Raw genomic sequence first — 21675 nt, forward strand, 5'->3', positions numbered from 1 at the left:
GCTTAACAATTTCATAGTGCTGGTATTCAATCGATGGAATTCATTCGTTCAATCTACATAGTTGTATTCTAATTAATGTTTTGAACTGATTCCCATACTTCATACTTCCAACTTTTCTTTAGGGGCTACAGACTTATTTGTGAATCACTAATGTACCTTTGGCCTCCATGTCGGGTCTCCATCATAGACTGTAAAAGAATATGGACAAAGCGTTCGCCGGGTCTGATATGGACGTAAAATTAAGCCAGTCAGTCCTTGTATTGTAAATCGCCATCTTTCTAGATCCGTTTTGGCCCAGCTGGCCATTGGCTGGCCCAGACAACGAGGCAGGACTTCCCCCCTTCTTCTTAGTTGGTTTTTATTTTGACTCGAACAGGGGGTGGCTCCCGTTCATAGACTGTAACGGTAGCCACGCCCCTCAGAACATACGCGACTTTATGGTAATTTTTTTAATAAATGGGACCATAATTTTCCAAAAAGAATATTATGACATGATAAATGAGACTTTAAACTAGTGACTGGAAGCAGAAAGTATTCATGACCAAGTTTATTAAAGGTAATACAGTCTAGGTGAAGTTGGGCCCAAATACATGGACCTCTATGGGGATATGGGGTTTTTTGGGCCCAATGACAGCGCCACAGCAGGCCATTATATGAACTTTCAGGATGTCCCAATTTCCTTAGTGGCTTCACAAAATATCTGTCTGACTGCCCCCCTGGTCTCCATACAGGAACTGTGGCCTTGATATCTGGGAGTTTGTTTTTATTCCTACCTGAGACTAGAGGACTCCCCCTCCCTGAGACCATTGATGACATTGAGTTCCCTGGCAGGTTAGCCCTTCCTCTTAACACTCAGCTACACCATTTGTAACATGTGGACAAACATACAAATCGTTGCTGTGGAAACCATTATGTGCAAAACCGTTACACTGATTATGACCATGCATGACTAACCATGATACTGACATAATGACCATGACTAACCATGATACTGACCATGACTAACCGTGATACTGAGGTACTAACATGATAATTGGCATTGTAGATCAGCTATTTTCACTACTCTTACATATAAAGTAAAAATAGGTCATTTATGAAAATAATGATCAAATATGGAGATAAGGTGTCTGCCCAACAGAAACAATATAGCCTACTATCCAAGCATATTGAGTTTCCATGTGAAGGAAATTGCTTTAAATCAGGGTTGAGGCTTTTATATATACACCGGTACCTGTGCTTGTCATTTGATCAACTAGTTATTCAGTTGATCTCCTTAGCAACTCGAGTAATGATGGGTGAATTGAATATCATTGCTTTTTCAGGAAGGAGGATGTTCTGAAAAACCAACGCTTAAAGAACCTTTTACAATCAGATCGGTCAAATGACGGAAAGGAATCGACAGGAGTGTGATTTTCACTTGTGCATGTTTGTGTATAAACTTGTGATTTTCTTCATAATAGAATATTCACCATTATTATAAAAAACAAAAGCTGTGCTGTACGTATATTATTTTAATACATTTTATTAAAACACAACTTCCTCTTGTTTGGGGTTTAATGTCTTGGTTTTTTCATGAAGTAATACATTTGGAGCCATAATAAATCCAGAATTGGAATAGTTCATTACTGTTTTGCTGTTTTATTGTTGAACTTTAATAAATTAATAAGCCTATACTCACTGTACTATAGTATGTTGTTTTTTATGATTCATCATTTTTTTTAATCGTCGAGAATCTTGACAAACAGCATACTATAGTATGACATTTTTGATGATTTATCTTTTTTTTAATTGTCGGAAATCATGAAAAAAAGACATACTATAGTATGTCGTCGAAAACCATCAAAGAGGACATACTCTGTATGTCGTTTTTCATGATTTGTTTTCATCGTTGAAAACGACATACTATAGTATCTTGTTGAAAACCATCAAAAACCGAAACGGGTGAATACACTTTCAGATCTGTACCAACAGAACCAAGGACTGTCTAAAGAGGACAGGACGCGAAGACCGTAAGGGCGCCGCCATGTTGCTCACATGGTGCTCCATGGAAGGAAAGAAACATGCGCAATGGGCTATATGCAGCCAACACTTCCTTGTTCAGCTTCCTTGGTCTCAACTGCGCATGTTTCTTTCCTTCCATGGAGCACCATGTGAGCAACATGGCGGCGCCCTTAAGGCTCATACATAGTCTGGATTTACGGTGGTGGGGTGACCACCGAACTACAACATGACGTCACGCACCGCGGTGAAGAGCAAACCACCGCCACCGCTCCAGCCCTTCGCTCTGTTTTTACTCACCACCGCTCAACGTTATTTCAGCTCCGGTGGTCAGCTCACCACCGGAGCAGTGGTCACCTCACCACCGAAAATCCAGACTATGAATAGGCCTTTACGGTCTTCGCGTCCCGTCCTCTTTAGACAGTCCTTGAACAGAACCAGGAAATGAACGTGGCACACAAACAATACAAATGTTAAGAAAATGCAAATAAACCAATAACTACATTAAATAGTGACATACCAAACATTTACAGAATAAAAATCATAACTTTAACCACATGAACACTTGCTCAGTCAACAGAAGTAGCACATCTACAAGCTATAATGCGTTGTGTAAAGAAAGAAAAGTATGTTTAGGTGGTTAATAAACGTGAGTGGAGAACTGATTCTGCTGTGCAGCATTCAAGCCAGATGTATTTATTTCTGACCAGGACAGGTTGAAATCTTTAAACAATGAGAACTGGGAATCAAAAGGCAGAACCCCATCTGAAATGCAACCCCCAGGTTGCTATGGGCCTGGCTGACAGATAAGACTGATTCATTGGTTACCTGATAACCAATAAGTGATTTTTGTAACAAACTTCAGGTGATGCCTTTACTGTGCAGAGGTATATGTTTTATTGACCATTTGTCATCATAAAGGATGTTAAAGTATTAGTATTCTGTATTTTGAAATTTAAGAATCATCAAAAATGCATCTTTCACACCATTCATATCCGTCTGTGTTTAGTTCCTCCAGGAGTCCTTATTGTGCCCAATCTTTTTCATAGTTCAACAGCAAATATTTTAATGTAATGTTTCAAAGTGGCAGCAATCTACCTTTCATTTAACTTAACATGTAACTGCTACTTGATGAAATGTTAAATGGCAAAATTATTTCTGAATTGCATTGCATTAGCAATTGTTTTACTAGAAAAGATAAACCCACACAACAATTATTGGGCAGTGTTGGGCACTCAATATAGTTAAAATAAGAGCACAAATGGGAGTTTGGATGTTTGTTAGCTGGCAAATTCTACATAACGAGGCTTGAACAGTCCCTCCGAAACTCAAATCCCTCCGGCTGTCAGAACAAATACTTTACAGACTCTTAAGATCTTTTTCTCTCTTTTACAGCATTAAAACTAAATTGAGGGTGAAGGGTTCTCTCTTCCACACATGACAATACTAGCCTTGCCACAAGGTGGCATTAAAATAGGCAATGTGTTCACACACCTCATTACATACAGCCAGTCTGTTGATAATTAAAACGAAATCCAACCAAAACTTTAGCTTCATTAACACATCTTAGAAAGTGCAGTAAATATATACATTCAAATAAACATTTAACAACGGTGTCACCACAATTTGCACCCTGTATACTATGCAAAGAAATAAGAACGATCCAGCTGAGTTGCACTGAATCAGCCAACTTATTGGAACATACTAAAAACAACTGGTATGTGAAACACGCATGACACCAATGCTGCTTAAAACTCTAAAGCTCTCCATTCTCTGTCGACCCCGAAACAAGACAGACCAGACGGTTTCCTTCATGCGATGAAGTTGTAGACGAGGAAGGTGGGCGTATTGCAGTACTTGGTGAAGAACAACTTGCCGTCAGGCGTGGGGTCAGAGAAGGCGATCTCCTCCTTTGTCAGATGGCTGCCATATATAAAGGAACTCCTGGAAAGGGTTTAAGATCATTACTACACCAGTTCATTAGTTCCTATCTATCTGTGCTTCTGCGATGTGAAGTGTACATTTTCTTTGTTACTTTCCAAGAAGTAGTGCATATAGAATGGGACAGTGGTTCTCAACCTGTGGGACAGGACCCCCAGGGGGATCCCCACATTGTTATTCTTTTTTCTTCCTGGGATCCATTTGAATGACCACTTGTGGGTCCCGGGACCCATTACATTGAAAACCTAGTTACTGTACATCACTGTACAAATATATCCCAATTTGACGTGAAATGATTAATCCAATGAATCAATTACTTAACCCATTCTGAACGGGCACCCATTTTGGTGTCAGCATCATGTTATGCTTTAGCTATTGAAAAATAGCAGATCTACAAGCTCATATCGCGCCACCGAGTGGCGCGATACGAGCTTGTAGGTCTGCTATTTTTGAAAAATCGAAGAGCGACTGACATTTCTAGAATCTGATCTCAGGTCAGAATGGGTTAATCAGACCAGTGTGTGTCCAGTGGAAACCTCGTATGAATCTGATCTCAGGTCAGAATGGGTTAATTGACATTTCTCCGGCGCGAGCCTGAGAGTCCCTCCCTGGCGTCCCCCTAGACACAGCTATGTCCTGCAGGAAACACTGTTAAGCATGATGCGAGGACAGTAGAAGCAGCTCACGCACCTGACTATGTCCAGCATGCGTGTGGCGATGTTCTGCCGCCGGGCCAGGCCGAACACCCAGATGCGGCTGATCCCACACAGGGCCTTCTCTGGGGTGCTAGAGCAGCACCAGGCCCTGCTGTGCTCCATGAAGTCTTCCCGGTTCATGTCCCTGGCCTGAGGCGTCTGATCCAGCACACGGAATGCCTGGTGCAAGGAAGACAAAGAGATCCTCCATTCACACTTTTTGTAATTCAGCTTACTGTGGAGACACATGCACATCCTATAGGATTCCGACAATTAAGAATTTGGAACCAATCCTATTGGATTATTGTCCTATAAGAATATCCAATAGGATTTGTTCCAAATTCGAATTAAGGGCCAGTGTCTCAACCCGGTGAGAGGGACTCAATTTGCATCTCCATACGCAACGAATGATCCGATACAGTATAGAATAATTTTAAGCAGCCAATACGATCATTACAATTCATGTCAGCCCCATCCCGGTGCATACAATTGCATTATTTTCTCTATATATACTAATCGTTGTCTGCAGGTGAAGCGGTAAGGTAACAAAATGTTGTCATTGTAATACTTAAAATAAATACAAATTAATTGATTAAATGACCAGATAGTCTCACTGAATAAAATATAACTTGATGTATAAATTGCGGTTTATTCATAAACACACACACACCTGTCGTATGTGTTCAGCGACGAGGCAGCCAACCACCTTGTGTTCAGTGTTGATGAACAGATACGTCATGGCCTGTGTGACACTGCTTAGATTCTGGAAGCCTAGCTCGTTGTCTGCCACACGACGCATATCCTCTGCCTGCCACACACACACACACGGAACCTTTACGGGTCAATCTTGACTCTAAGACACGTGTCAAGACTGCATGAAGACACAAAGCTACACACAAATTACAAAAAAGAAACTCAATCATCATTGGCACACAAACTGTAGCATTTGGAGAAAATAGCGAAAGCACCACCTTTCTAACGGCGTATTTAGGATCGTCTGGTAGAACGAGGAGGATCTTTCCATCCCAGAACTCGGCAACCACCCTCTCCTTCTTCCAGCCCTGCCAATGCCACACAAACAGAGGGAGAGACAGGGAGGGAGGGCGAGCTATGGTGACAATTCAGTACAAGTAGAGGCCTGGTTCTAAAACTTTTCAGCTGAGACCCAAAAGATAAATTTCTAGTCTCTAGAGAGGGGTGGGAGAAAAAAGAAAAATAGACAGGAGGAGATACAGGCAAATACAAGTAGTAGCAATGACAACTGGGAAGAAATGCCCCTCGGGGCACAGGTCTCCACCAGGCCAGGTCAGGATGTAGCCTGGTGGCGCTATAATAGGCCAATGTGAAAAGGGTGAGATATATTCCTCAGCCTAGTAGGAAAGTCAGTGAAAGATTTCACGTAAATTGCACGCCGTGTTCATGATTTGAGGCTTTTTGTTCAAAACGGGCTAATTAGGATGGAATATCGGACAGATCCATCTTGAACACATGACTGTAGAGCGTCGCAGTCCCTTCCCCTACCAGGGCAAAGCCAACTCGAAAATATGGGTGCACGCCGAAATTACCGACATTTTCGGCATTTACCATTTCCGGCAAAGCTTGAAATTGAACTTGAGTAGGACAAAAAGTCACGTCTGGTCGGGAGCTGGCGTACGCTTTGTCCTCGGCTGTTTTTCTGTCGTACACAAGCGGAGCAGCATTGTCTGAACTGCTGACACGCTGTCACAGGCATCTAAACATTTGTTTTCACTCCTAAAATGTTAATATGCGGCAGATTTTACACTCGATTGATAAATGAGGGCCATAGTGTGTAACGATTTGCGGGATTTTTGGACAGAATTTGGACGAGTAATGTTTTTCAAAAGGCCATTTTGGAAAATGTGGGGCTTTGGAGGTTAATCATTGGCATCCAGGGAGTGTGTGCAAAATTTGGCATCGACCGGTGCCGGAGATTAGCTGTACACAGACGGACGGACACACGGACTCACTCACACACACAGACGGAGTGCAAAACATACTCTCTCCCCAAGCCTTCGGCCTGGTGGAGACAATAATAATGGCCATCATTAATTAACCACTTTCACTACTATTAAGTAGTAGTGAAAATATCTGATCCACAAGCTCACAAAGCATGTAGATCTCCAAATTTCTCTATTTCTTAGCATTCTGCTAAGAATGCCATGTTACTTGAAAATACTGAAATGAGACAGATGGGTTTAGAGGGAAGGAGCATACCACAAACTTGAGGCTGTCCAGGAAGCGATGGTGGTACTGGTCATGTTGGAAGCTGTCCTCTTGGCTTTCAGCGCTGTACACCATCCCACAGGAGCTGCAGGCGGTCGCTCCAAACTGCTTCTGACCCGCATCCTGATTTGCCATAAGGGAGGAGTTCATCAACACACAAGCACATAAAACATGATTAACATCCAGTTATGTTCAAGCTACAGTAGATGGCTAGCTAAGCTAATGTACTAGTCACTCTTCATTCAAAGTGAATGAGCAACAGTACAAGCTCTAATAGCTGTAGTAGTTTGTAAATCTTCTATATGCTCGCCTATTACGACATGCCCAGAATAGGGTGGTTAATTTCAACATTCTACATTTAAGGTCACAACACACGCATGTGTAAATTACCCCCACACCCGAGCCCAAAGCCACTGTGTTCACGTACAATGATTAGCTGGTCTTCATCCACTTTGTCCTTCTTTTTGCGTGTGGTGCGCTCCTTTACAGCCACAGGGGAGGACTGAGGTATGGCCACCGGGCCAGATGGGTTGCTGCTGGACACCGGAGGCCGCAGAGTTGCTTTCCTCTGTGAGCTAGAGAACACAGGGAAGAACTAGAACTGCACTCTGTGGAGTGCATACTTGCTTGTTGCACACTAGTAGGCCATAAATGGCCAACTAGTGCGCAAGCAGAGTGCGCAAGTACTTTTTGTTATAAACTGTCACTTTTGATGCGTATGCACCGCCCCAGCAAATTGTGCCTGATACGGCAGTGGTGCCAGATTACATACATGTATACACAGGAGCATTACCTTTAATCCTCCCAACACTAAAACATATCGTCATTACGTCACCATCGAAAACCAATTACACTCTGGCATTGGGTCCTTTAATCCACATATTTCTTACGTCATCATTGAAAGCTAGTTATACATATACTATGTATATGTATTTGTAAGTTGATTAGCGGTATACTGTGGTTACTTTGCGCCGTACGCACCGTCCCAGCCAACCCGCCACTTTTGATGAGTATGCACCGTCCCAGCAAATTGTGCCTAATACGGCAGTGGTGCCAGATTACATACATGTATACACAGGAGCATTACCTTTAATCCTCCCAATACTAAAACATATCGTCATTATGTCACCATCGAAAACCAATTACACTCTGGCATTGCGTCCTTTAATCCACATATTTCTTACGTCATCATTGAGAGCTAGTTATACATATATACACACACCATGTAATCTGGTCCCAGCAAATCAGGCACAATTTGCTGGGACGGTGCATACGCATCAAAAGTGGCGGGTTGGCTGGGACGGTGCATACGAGTCCCGGGCGAAACTATTACTTGCGCGCTCTGCTTGCGCAAGTATTACAGTAGCGCATAAATTGTTTAATGGGTGACTCATTAGCAAGAAAGCTTCCTACAGTATCACCTATTGCGTAGTTAGAAACGTTCCACATTAGCTACCAGTGTTTCTAAAAGATATTAATTGAGACAGTACCTAGAAAGGCAGAGTCATGTGACTTAATGTACAATTTGACACAGTGCCGTGTGTCTCCAGTACACATCAACTCTCACATGGGACCAATGACCAGTTAAAAAAGTTAAAATCTAAGCAGATGTAAAGAAAAGGTCCTTGCAAATGAGACAGAGCCATGATATATTATTCGACCAAAGTCAGCTGGACCATTGCTGCATGATTGTCACCCAAAGGACATATTCAACATGTTCTCTCACCTCTTGGCAGCAGAGCCGAAGATGGGAAACACGGCTGTAGATTCTTAAGAAAAACAAGTAGGACAAGGCTTTTAACCACATTAAACCCGGTGGCCCAATTTTTAGATAGTTCCAATGTTTTCAAATGATTCACTTTTCTTCCTACAAAAGTAGCAATAATAGCCAATCAACAAGCTCACAACACAAAAATGTTTATAGGGCTGAAGTGGTTAATGGAGCAATCATAACTTAGATAACTTACTGTAGATACATATAATGACTGCCAGGTGTGTGTGTGTGTGTGTGTGTGTGTGTGTGTGTGTGTGTGTGTGTACCTTTGAGAGGGCTGGGAGCAGCAGTGCTCAGGCTTATGCCACTCAGGTCAAAGGAAGGCTCAGAGCCTGCATCTATCAGTGAGTCCTTCTACAGCAGATAGGAAACAAAACCAAAACATTACTAATTGCCGCAGTGATGTGCATGTGAGTGTGAGACTGAGTGTGTGAGAGAGAGAAAACAAGATGAAAAGGTGAACAGATAAACATTCGCATCACCTGTACTGCCTCAGATATGTAGACTTAAGTAACTAGTAACTACACAACATCATACTACATTTGAAGTAGCAAAACTATTCAGAGAACAGGAAAACAATATTGAAAGAGGGTAGGTATACCAGTTATAATACAATGTCACATGTATGCCTATGCTCTCCTGTGTTTTCTTATTGTTCCACACTTATACACTTAAAATAGTTTCTAGAAGCACACACATTCCATTTTATTTTGTCAATGGTTTTGTAGGCAGTTGGCACCTTATTAACATAAACAGAAAATCATGACATTTGGAGGGTCTTTACTTTGACAGTTTTGACAGTCAAAATGTCACCATGTGGTGGTTTTAGTATGTTACATTTTTTGGGGAGCCGAGCCCACCCTAAAGCTCAAATCCTAGATTGGTCCCTGGCTTACCCCAGTCCAGTGACTGCCAAACTGAGACTCAGCACACAAACTTTGCAAATCCATCCTCCGCACCCAACGAAAAACAACAAACAATGCTTGCTGGGCAGAATTAGGGAGATACCCACTAATCATCAAATTAAAGAAAAGAGCACTTAAATTTCATGACCACCTAAAAGAAAGCAACCCAGACACGCTCCATAACATAGCCCTCAATCACAGAGAACACCTACAGCGATGCCCCCTTAGTCAGCTGGTCCAGGGACTATGTACACAAACGCAAGCACAACCACCAGACGGAAAACCCATTGGACTCAACGACATAAGAAAACAACAAGAAAGCTACCTGGCATACTGGAAAGACACTACCCAAAACCAAAGCAAAATTGAATGCTATATATCACTATACATTGGCTGAATACCTGAACACGGTAAAAGACCCAAAACTTAGGAAAGCATTGACATTTGACAAGGTACAGACTCAACCTTGCAATAGAGAAAGGCCACCACAGACAGACCCCGCTCCCAAGGGAAGACAGACTATGCACCCACTGCACACAAAATGTCTTGGTATAATGGGCAGGTGGTTAGACAGTGTACAGTAGCTCTGTTTCTAACCACCTGCCCACTATACCAAGACATCAGAGACACATACTTCGAAACAGATTACACACACACAGAGTTTGAAACTATGACCAATGACAAAAAAACCTCCCATACCCATTGGGAGAAATACAACAATGTGCACAGCAGCAAGATTTGTGAACTGTTGTGACAATGGAACACAACCACCCTAAGGACTACTATCTGTACCAAGTAGGCCGCTGGACCTTGCACATGTAAACAGAGCTGCTACCGTTAAACAGATCTTAAATCTGAGTTTTTCCTGTATACTATTAATATATTCCTGAGAATGTTTTTTGCCATTTGTCCCAAAGTGACTGCAAAGAATTGCTGCCATTTGTTTAAAAAAAAGCTTTATACCCCGTTATAACATGTATATAACGATGCAATGTGACATAGCTCCGTTTACAAAATGCTGTACCCCCTCCAACTGTATATACAGTACTTTCCCCATTTTCAACTGTTTTTATTGTATTGTACTTTCTTTGGCAAACGTTTGTTTTCTCATGCCAATAAAGCTCCTTTGAAGTTGAATTGAATTGACTGTAAAACATGATTTAACTCCCAACACAAAGATACACAAACCTCCACAAGTCCACATTGAACTAGGTACACTCCCAAACTGTACACTCATCAACAAACATTACCAAGAAACTGCTGACCTCAAAACACATGGACCCACAGAAACACACACCTGAGTGTTGATGACTGAGGCTGCAGACACAGGACTAGATGAGGATGAACGGCTTAGTATGATCTTTATCTTCTTGGTCACCCCGTACTTTTTTAACACCTTGGGTGAACTGAAAAGAGACAGAATTATTACATAGTTGAAACATACTAGATAAACAAGTTGGAAAACGTGTTTTTTTCTGCAGAAAGCAATATTCAACATCGTCTCTTCTCTATCTCCACTGCCATTAACTTGTGTTATTCATAAGTTTCATTGAATAAATGAAATAAATGCATGGTGGTACATTAATTAATTGTGTAACTAATGTGCAATATAAGGTCAACGTGTCACTGCTCACTAGAGAGAATACCAATGTTTGGATCTGCATAGATTTAGGTTAACACTGCTTTCCAAAATGCATTTGTTCTTCAGTTAATGAGATATACAAACTTATCAAATACAATGTATATACTTTTATACAGGTTCCAATTAGCCAATAGTTCATCAATCTGGACACATATCCTATTCTGTGAGGTACCTTAGTGTCTGTTGAGAGTCTGGCTGGCTGTGGTCAACGTCATTGTCCAGCCAGTCATGTGGGTCATACTTTTCTCTCTGCTTGGCAACTGTGGGTTCATCCTCTCCACTCTGGATGGACTGGACAGCACTCTGGGTGTCTATCTCGGCAGCAGAGCCAAAGATGGGATACACAGCAGGAGATTCTAAAGGAAAACAAACAGAATAAAGCTTTTAATGTTGCACTCAAAACGTGTTCTTGTGATGAGATCAAATAAACTGAGACTCAACGTCAAGACTGTGCGTGTACGTGTAATGTGTGGTTCGTGTACCTTTCACTGGGCTGGGAGCGGCAGTGTTCAGGCTGCTGTCACTTAGGTCAAAGAAAGCCTCTGAGCCTTCATCTATCAGACAGTCATCCTGAAGCTACAGATAGGAAGCAAAAACAAAATATTACCAACATGAGCAGGGACATCAATAGCAAAAGTGTCACACATGAACGATCGCCGGTCTTTAGGATGATGAAGCCGCAAACACGTTTTTGTGATCAATATGAACCACCGCAAGACTTGCTGAGCCAAACTTTACTTCACATGTGGACCTATGGAAGCACACACACCTGAGTGTTGATGGATGAGGCTGTGGACGCAGGACTAGATGAGGATGACCTGCTTAGTATAATCTTGCACCGTTTGGTCACCCCATACGTTTCTGACATCACCTTGGGTGAGTAATGTGGGTCATAGTCGTCTCTCTGCTCGGCTCTGGATTCATTCTCTTTTTTGTGGATGGACTGGACGGCACTCTGGGTTATTACAATTAAAGTTTCCATGGTTAGTCAATTTCTCATGACAATGTTTTGCCCTACCATGTTATAATGCCATAGCAATTACTGCAATTATTTGATTACAATAACCTGCAGAGAGAAACAGTAAATGACAAACACCGAGCACCACAGCAGAAAACTATTCCTCACCGACTGAGCCTTTTCCTGGCGTGGTTTCAAAGAATCAGCCTGGGTGGGCAGAGGTGAGGTGGTCTGCTGTGGCTTCTCTCCGACGGCCTCCATTGTAGCTGCGTTTTTCTTCTCCTTTGCCACAGGTGGCTTGGAATAAGTCTTGGGGGTAGATTTCTTGTACATGGACGAAGATTTCTTACCTGTACTAAAGAAGGCGGCTCCCACGAATATTTTAGGCCTGGTTTTGAGGACGCTGAAAGTGATGACATTTCCCTTCTTGGGCTCTGTTAGCTTGACAGTGGTGGTGGTTATAGCTGGCGCAGTGTTTCTGTTGAATTCAGATTTGTGTATTTGGACACAGAATAATGGTTAGATTTAGCAGCAGTATTATCATTACCTACACAATAAATATGAATTAAATGAAATGGACAAAAAAGGAAATTATTAATAAACTAGAACTGCACTCTGTCGAGTGCATACTTGCTTGTTGCACACTAGTAGGCCATAAATGGCCAACTAGTGCGCAAGCAGAGCGTGCAAGTACTTTCGACCGTTATAAACTTTTGATGCGTATGCACCGTCCCAGCAAATTGTGCCTGATACGGCAGTGGTGCCAGATTACATACATGTATACACAGGAGCATTACCTTTAATCCTCCCAACATTAAAACATATCGTCATTACGTCACCATCGAAAACCAATTACACTCTGGCATTGGGTCCACACACACACACACACACACACACACACACACACACACACACACACACACACACACACACACACACACACACACACACACACACACACACACACACACACACACACACACACACACACACACACACACACACACACACACACACACACACACACACACACACACACACACACACACACACACACACACACACACACACACACACACACACACACTTTATGGAAGCTTTTATGATTATACCAACAAACCTGATGTTGGTCAACCTGATCTTCTTGGGAGGCACAGAGAAGTCCTTCAGCCTCATCTTAAAGCCACCAACAGAAGTAGTGGAAAACCTCTTCTTTGTCTTGTGGCTACCACTAGCTGGCACAGACGAGCTGGAAGTAGCCTGGGAGACAGGAGGAGGAGGGGGCTTGGACTCCTTCAGTGCCTTCCTCTCCAGTGGAGTGAGATACATGATGGCCTTCCGTTGGCCGTAGAAAGAGCCCGTCACCACAGTCGGTTCAAAGGGGGAGGATGTTTTACAGGGGGACTTGGCTGGGGATCCTGGATGAAAGAGCAATGTGTATTAAGCATTTCTCAAATCTGATACTATCATCACATTACATATTATGAAATGTGCGTGCATGTACACCATTATTTATATAATATCTATATTAAAATAATGTTGCGCTCCGTATTCACATTCCAACCCCACAAAAAAGAATCAGCAGCACCATGTACAGTACAGTTAATACGCTCACAAGACCATGAGAGCAGCACGTAAGGTCAGGTGTAGTTAGTAGGCGTGAGCTTTGTAGCACAACTAATAAAAGGTCAGGAAAGGGTAAGTAATAAAATGCCAGGAACAATAAATATAAATCAGCACACAAGATGAGTAGGAAAACAGTTCATGATTCATGTTTAGACAAATAAGCCTTTTCCACATTAAGACCATACCAGCCAGTCTGTGTGGTGATCTCTGGGGTGAAGGACAGTTCTCCTTCTCCAACCCCGTTTTCTTCCTGGTGGGAGATTGCTGGGGAGGTGGTGGCTTCCGGGGGGACCTCCCCTTCAGTGGCGAGCCCTTCTCCATCACCAACCGCTTGGCGGGATGACTGAGGCAGGTTCAAGTGGACAGAAACTTTATTCAGACCGATCACTGCAGTGGTTTTCAAACTATTTAATTTCAAAGACCTTTGTAGACCTTTTTCAAAGACCTTTGCCTTGTGCACACCTACAGGGACAGGTGCGGCAACCGTAGGAGCCGGCAACCAAATGCGAATCATGAGAAGAAAAGGATCACGCAGCACTGTCTTCACTTATAGAGTAGCAGTTTATTCAGAGTGACAACGTTTCGGTCTAAACGACCTTCATCAGGTATCTCATACCTGATGAAGGTCGTTTAGACAGAAACGTTGTATTGGCACTCTGGCTATTGCCGTGTGCGGCCACTTTGTTTTTTCAAGATTCCCTCTTCGGGACCCTTTTCTTCTCATAATTTCAAAGACCCCCATTATTCTGTGGCCCCTTTTCCACCGGTGTTGATCCAGTTCAATTATTTATTCCTGTGACCCAATATTGAACCAGTTTAGAGTGTTTCCACTGTAAATGAATTGGTTCAAATCAGAACCCTAAAAGTTGGTTCGTGAACTGGAACCAAAAAATGGCCACTGGTTCCAGACGGTTCTAGAAGCAAAAGGGACCTGAGCGTTACAGGCCTGTAATGCAGCGTTCACACGGGCAGATGCAAAGATACAGTCTACCATTCATTTTCAATGGAAGCCAGCGACGCGAAAATACATCCGATATTGTAGCCACTAGCCAGTGCAAAAGCTACAACAGCTATACAAAGCAACAAAAAAGTTGAGTTGGTTTCAACTTTAGCTACAACAATACAATGGTACAACTACGCTGTGTAGCTTTGCATCTGCCAGTGTGAACGCAGCATTACTAGGGTCCATTTGGAACCTCCTCAGGATGTACCTCACTTTGAGAACCACTGGACCATTAGAAACGACTAGGCCTACATGTCAAAGATCTGAAACCATGCATGTTTCTGCTTTTAAACAATGCCACCATTAAAACCTCTTTCCTCTCAAGGCTCATTGTAATGTAGCCCCTCTCAGAACCCCCTGGGTCAGCCCAATCCGAACCGAACCGGGCTGAACCGTAGGGTCCCTGTGCGGTGATGTGTTTTCGTATGGAAATGATGGAACGCGGACATAAATAGCTTCGGTAACGTGGTTTCTGCGATGTTTGACGGCTTCTGTTCGTTTGAGGGCTTCTGAATGTGTGAACTCTAGTTTACAACGTACACCGCTGCGAATTCTCCTGTGCCGCGGAAGCCGTTAAGTATTTTTAATCTATGTTTGACCGATTTGGAAGCTTTGATTCCTCTCTTCCTTCCTTGTTTATTTACCGTTTATTGTACCGCCTCCCGCTGTGCAGTTGGCTTGTGCGTGGCTACGTTCCTGCCTCTGATCTGCTCTGTCATAGCTATAGCCACTAGCTAGCCAGATAGGCGGTACAATGAGGTGTCAATAAACAAGGTAGGAAGAGAAGAATCAAAGCGACCAAATCGGTCAAACAAAGATTAAAAATACTTAATGGCTTCCGCGGCACAGGAGAATTCACAGTGGTATTTATACGTACTTATAGTTCACACATTCAGAATAACTCACACGAACAGAAGCCCTCAAACGGCGCAGAAACAACGTATGCGACGGTATTTATGTTTATTTATGTCCGCGTACCAGGTGGCAGGGTAGAGGTGGAATAGGACCCCATGGCTACTGGGTCTCAAAAATGTCAGAAACTTCAGTACCATTGGGTTCTGACTTGTGGGGCTAATTGTAATGTATAGCTAATGGCTCGGATAGACAGATCTCTGTCATACTCGCCCTGTCACACTCTCGTTAGCATCTGCTACAGTAAGTGCTTAAATTGACAGAGTACAGAGCAGACACAGAAATGTAACTACAATGAAATTTTAATAATATTTTGTGTGCGTGTGTGTGTGTGAGGGGGGGGGGGGAATCAAGCAGGATTTCTTGTCATTATTACATGTGAACTCTAATAGATCTGGTATGGAATATGGATTGTCCAAAGTAAAGAAAGAGACATAAAACTTGGTGTTTGTATATAAATTATAATTCACCTGTTAGAGTCGGGAGAGGGAAGTGTCCTCTTCATGTTGGTATGGGTCATCATTTTCATGACCTGCACGCACGCACACACACACACATACACACACGATATGGACGCTTTTACATTTTAAGTCACGGTACAAAATATAAAAGTATAACCATATACCCACTAGTTTTCCCCATAGATGGTTCGCAGTACTACAGCAAGTTTGCTAACCTGTTCAGTTCAAACTATAGCTCGACTAAACTGATCCGTGAGCCTACAGCTAACGGACTGGGCCAGAGCTAATATAGTTCAAATAAACTAATTCAAGTCATAAGTTTCTTAGATCAGTTTGATTTGCGTTTGCCCCAAACCCAAAATGAAATGACAACTCGACACTGTGCCCCGCCGCCACAGTGTCCGCCATGCACTATACTTTGCATTGCACAACCTGAGCATACATGCAGCGCTATAATCTATAACAACATATACGAGATTACCGTTAATGAGAGGCAAGCAAATCGATCTACCGAATATAAGATCCAGTTGTCAGAAGTATAAATGCGTTTAATATAGATTCGCGGAGGTCAACTTGGCGGGTCTTCTTCTCTCCGGCAACCAAACTAACTGCTGCGCTACAATGTTTTCATATACCGCGCGCGGCTAAGTCATCTCTATGGTCCCATATCCCGGAGAGATGGTCGCGCTGTTATTGGCTTGTCGGTTGGCACGGCAACCGTTTATCTCAAACACTTCAAATGGGGGGGGGGGGGATACAAAGTTTAAATCACATGCCCATGATGCCCATAGAGTTATATATATTATATATAGCACATGCCATTGAATGGAAGCCCCTGGCTTTAAAAAAAATAAAATCTCCCGGAGAATACCTATAATAACTCTATCTCTGATGATGAATTGAACAATGTGGACCCTGTTGTAAACAAGTGTAATGCTTAATTGGGTCGTCCACTCACAGTTGACAGTCTTTGTATTGAGTTTGTGCTTAAAATGTACTGTAAATTCTACAAACTGTTAATAAATATTTCAATCAATCAATCAATCAATCTCTATGGGAGATGGGAGAATATTCTGAACGTTCCTCCAGGATATGGGATGGATGAAAAGTTGCAAATTGTGACGTGAGCGGAACAGAACTAAGCAGTAAAGCAACAACAACTTCCTGGTTCACTTCAGAGCTACAAGCTTAGCTTTCTTTGACGAGCGACACCGTCGGACGGACGTGCATCCCGCCATGAAAAACTAACCTTTTGTGTTGTTTTTGTATTAATTTAATAACCAATTAAACATTTTGCACAATGATCTCCTGTTTTACGCTCTAGTCTAGTCCAGTTGGTGGCAGTAGTGTGCACTTCTAACGAACGCCGCCGCGCCAACCCCAACGAACAACAACACACACACGGGCATCATGGACATACGACTTTGACCTACCACAACAGTAAGCCCTCGTATTTTATTATAGCTGATTCATTTTTGCAGGATCACTTTTAAAACGGGAGTATAATCGGTGCATTTGCCTAGAGACTACATGAGACTTTATGAATGAATGACATGCCTGACCTGTACTAGTCTGTACTGTACAATGCACCGCCCACAACAACAAGCGACACACTATACAAAGCTGCCAAGAACAAAAAACTCAAAACCAAAATTCAGACATTATTTCTATGCAAGCTGATTTTTCCATTGTCCACGTTATCTTCTGGCCAGATACTGTACGTCACTCTGTCATTTGTCGAGGTTCATCGAGTGATCATATGGATTTTGAGTTTATTTTAACTGTGTAAACAAGACAGCCCATTGAATACTGTACTAACAGTTTGCAAAAAAAGCACAGAAGAGTAGAGTTTAATACAAATACAATTCTCAGAGCCAGGATTTAACATAAGAAAGCACTGTACTTGTTTCCCTATTGGGGTCCATAGCTCTAATGTGTTGCATTAGACACATTAGAGCTATGGATCAGAGCTACTCAGCTACCACTGGAGTAGAGACTGGCCTGTGTAATTCTGATGTCACACAAACTCCATATTTGGAGGTTGATATAGCTGGAATATGGTTTTGAGACATAGAGCCCCTGTCTGTCTCCAGCGGGGCAATGGCAGCTGTCAAGGCATGATGCATGACTTTCACAGGTTCTCATTTGAAATTGAGTTTTTAGACACTTGCAGACAGTAAATGGATTTACAATTCCAAAAGTTGAAATCTTTAAACTGTTGTGGCAATCCCACGCTTTTGAATTTTGATACAGTGCCTTGATAAATGTGGTATTTTAGTTTGGCATAATGTTTAAGTGATGTTTGCACTTTTCAACATAATTGTCTCTGTTGGTCCAGGTTATGTCTGCAGGCTGCCTGAGGTGGGTACTGTGCCAAGCTGTGAGGGGTGTGTGTGCTGGCAGCAGCTCTGGATCTCAGAGAGCACCATCCAGATATCTATTATGTAACGTGAGGCGTAATGTGATCGCACCCTCTTGGCGATGGTCTCTGTTCTCCACTACAGTGGATGATGTAGATGAGGTTGCCACGGCGAATAAAAAGAAAAAGCAGGACCCGCGGGCTCGTGTCACCATCAACAATGTCGGACGTAAGATCCAACCGCGTCAGCTGCAGGTGATCAGCGAGCTGGGTGAGAACCTGGGCACCATGCACCGCGCGGACGTCTTCAGGCTCATGGATGAGCAGGGCCTCAAGCTGGTGCTGCTCAGTGATAAGTCTGATCCCCCCGTCTACCAGCTGATGAGCGGCAAACAGATCCACGAAGAACAGCTGAGGTTGCGGGAGAAACAGAAAGCAAAGGCAGGTGTGTAGTGTACTTTCCCTCCTGGAACCTTCTCTGGGACATTCCCAGAACAAATATATAGGATAGAGTACAGTAACTATCTCTGGAGACATACATACATAAGTTGTAGTAAGTAATCGTTGAGCCTGGAGATGGCTGAGGCTTGTATTAGGACTGGCAGACTCCTCAGTGAGGAAGAGTCTGATCTTCCAGATGTTGTAAAATGCAAACGTACAGGGCTGTGCGGCAATATAGGGTAGTGTAAGTGTTGCAATGTAGGCCTCAAAGTACCAAATGGTTTCCCAGATTGGTGAAACGGAAAATGCTCTTTATCCATAGGGCCTTTGTCGGTGAAGGAGCTCACGTTTTCTTCTGATATCGCCCCCCATGACCTCATAACCAAGCTGAAACAAGTCCAGTCATGGCTGGACAAGAAGAATCATGTGAAAATCATCCTACGGTCGGGACGTGCACGCTCAGAATCTGCAATATCACTGGTGAGAAAATAACTTAGTCAGTTAGAACTGAAAGAGAAAGGCTACAGGCAGACATTGGTGTCAGGTATTGATCAGATGAAGAAAATGGCTTCGCTGTCAGGCAGTTTGCCATAGCAGTGGTGATTAATTACCAGTGACATATTCCATCCATCGCATCCAGATGAGAAATAAGCTAAGAAACAGCTAAAAGACACACATCCCAGACTTACTAGGCTGAGTGGTCCCAGACCTCTCTAAATCCTAAATACTTTGCAAAGGTGCTTTTTAAGAGGAAATCTGTTATTTTCAGTGAGCAACACCATCATGTTGCAGTAGGCATAACTGAAACCATCAAAGCTGTACAATTGAACAGCCTTCAGAATAGTCTAATCTCAAGTTTTTGTGTCTTTGAAACTACAGGACTCAACTCTGGAGAAGATGGTGCAACAAATAGAGATGATGGTGGGATTTGTTTCCAAGCCACAAGTCATCCGTGATGGCAAAGCTGCTGTATGTATAGTCCGGCCACCTTCAGCCAAGGAACTTGCCCAAATGGGAAAGAACAAAAAAATACCAGCATCAAAGAATGAGGACTCAATCATGCAGCCTGACCAGCCTAAAGCATCAGATGATAAACCTGAAGGCAAAGACACTATACAATAATGAGTTATTGTACAAAATAAAATAATACATTTTCCTTTGGTTTCTGTGTTTGTTGAAATGGTTAACTCAGAACAATAAGAAACTGATTTTGTTCATTGTGGTATTACATGGGATAATTTTGGTTGCTCATCTTAAAAATATCCATCTGGTCTATTGTTTCCTGATCTGCTTGTGTCTAATGCACTTGTATGGTTGTGGCACACTCACAGCTTCCGTACCAGAGCACATTCATGATATTGCCATGGGAATGCTCTGGCCTTTGTAGGATTTGTTTTAGCAAAACTTGGAGAATGGATAGAACAGCTCTTAACAGACTTGGTTGTCTCATTAGCGATAAAAACACTTTGACCACAGGATGTCACCAAAGCACAGTTATGATAAATACAGACAGGTTTCATCATTGCAGCAAGAACTCAAAACAGGTTCAACCTCCTTTGAATTCCCAATAGCTAGAATGAACAATACAAAAGAGAAATTTAAGCGAGAATATGAGGTGATATGATATGATATGGGTAGGCTAGGACATTTGTGACGTTTTTTGGGTGATGTAGTCTTTATTACCCTCCCTGCATAGTCTTATTTTAACTAACTTGCAGAAAATTTGTAAACATGGTGTAAGAGGTAAGGTGTTGCACATGATCAGTTGCCCTCTATAGGCCGCACATGAAGCCTGTGTGCGGCCTAATTGGCTGCATGGCAGCCAATCAAACACTATGTCCTTTTTTGGGAAACCCTGTCAAACACAACAACATAGAAATACACAACCGAGACTAGAGCACAGCCATACCTGTCCTCATTGCGCACGTAAGGCCTCCTGCATGAATACACAAACCTGTTTCCCTAAAGCCTCTTTAGCCTACACACACCTTTCGACATGTGGCAGTATTAGCCGTGAATTTATGATGAGAGAGCAAAATGGTAACTACTGTGTTTTTCTTTTCATTATTTACAACACTTGTGATTTGTGTTAACTGTTAATGTCATTTTGGATGACATGTTCTACGCAGTATTTATATTACAACATTTTTGACAGTTTTTAAGTCAATACGTATTTTACTGTAGTGTATTTTACCATTCGCAGAGAAATGTGTGGTGCGAGTGGTGACTTTCTTCATCTCATTTAAATATAAAAACTTTGAAATTAAGGCCTACTTCAGCATCAAAGAAATGCAATTGAATTACATTTTTTAAGAGTGAAGAGAGCCTACTGTCAGCTGTCCAGCAGTCCAAATATTATTAAATTAAATTTCAGAATGGTAGACCTGAGTCCTACCATACATTAGCCTGGCTAATAAGCCAGACTCAAATCACACTCCACCGGCTGATTGGGTCTGGCTTATTAGCCAGGCTACTGAGGCCTACGATTGCGTGGCACATTTATGCACGGAATGTCTATGTTCACAGGCTTCATGTGCGGCCTAGAGGGCAACTAAGCATGTGCAACACCATACCTCTTACACCATGTAAGAGGTGTCCTTTGGGAAACCGTTCAAGGAGTCGATCCACCTTTACAGGGGTTGATGTGCCTCACATATTTGATGTCTTGTGTATTAAAGCCAAGGTAGACTTCTTATGGCTTTTACCCAACCTCAAC

General features: G+C 42.5%; 2 protein-coding genes across 3 annotated transcripts; one reads left to right on the forward strand and one right to left on the reverse strand.

The window, feature by feature from the left end:
• Positions 1 to 3047: 3047 nt before the first annotated feature.
• On the reverse strand, positions 3048 to 16225 carry LOC310876200 (N-acetyltransferase ESCO2-like). Its single transcript, XM_083789650.1, has 16 exons — positions 16169 to 16225; positions 13969 to 14126; positions 13278 to 13575; positions 12326 to 12635; positions 11969 to 12154; positions 11682 to 11775; positions 11372 to 11555; positions 10855 to 10963; positions 8919 to 9006; positions 8605 to 8647; positions 7306 to 7453; positions 6870 to 7001; positions 5606 to 5695; positions 5305 to 5442; positions 4630 to 4814; positions 3048 to 3942 (listed from the first exon to the last, which is right to left on the reverse strand). The coding sequence occupies exons 1-16, from the start codon at positions 16219 to 16221 to the stop codon at positions 3810 to 3812; spliced, it is 2349 nt and encodes a 782-aa protein (XP_083645776.1). The 5' UTR covers positions 16222 to 16225; the 3' UTR covers positions 3048 to 3809.
• A 1273-nt stretch (positions 16226 to 17498) lies between these two features.
• mtif3 (mitochondrial translational initiation factor 3) lies at positions 17499 to 20135 on the forward strand. Of its 2 annotated transcripts, XM_083790110.1 has the most exons (4): positions 17499 to 17599; positions 18498 to 18963; positions 19282 to 19439; positions 19839 to 20135. In XM_083790110.1, exons 2-4 carry the CDS (start codon positions 18501 to 18503, stop codon positions 20079 to 20081), a joined length of 864 nt encoding a protein of 287 aa, XP_083646236.1. In that variant the 5' UTR covers positions 17499 to 17599; positions 18498 to 18500; the 3' UTR covers positions 20082 to 20135. The 2 variants fall into 2 exon arrangements, with proteins under 2 accessions (XP_083646236.1, XP_083646237.1); XM_083790111.1 differs by lacking the exon at positions 19282 to 19439 and having other exon boundaries at positions 19839 to 20066.
• Positions 20136 to 21675: the final 1540 nt, after the last annotated feature.

The sequence above is a fragment of the Protomyctophum parallelum genome, assembly GCF_964188405.1.
Source record: "Protomyctophum parallelum genome assembly, chromosome: 19".
Classification (NCBI taxonomy): Eukaryota; Metazoa; Chordata; class Actinopteri; order Myctophiformes; family Myctophidae; genus Protomyctophum; species Protomyctophum parallelum.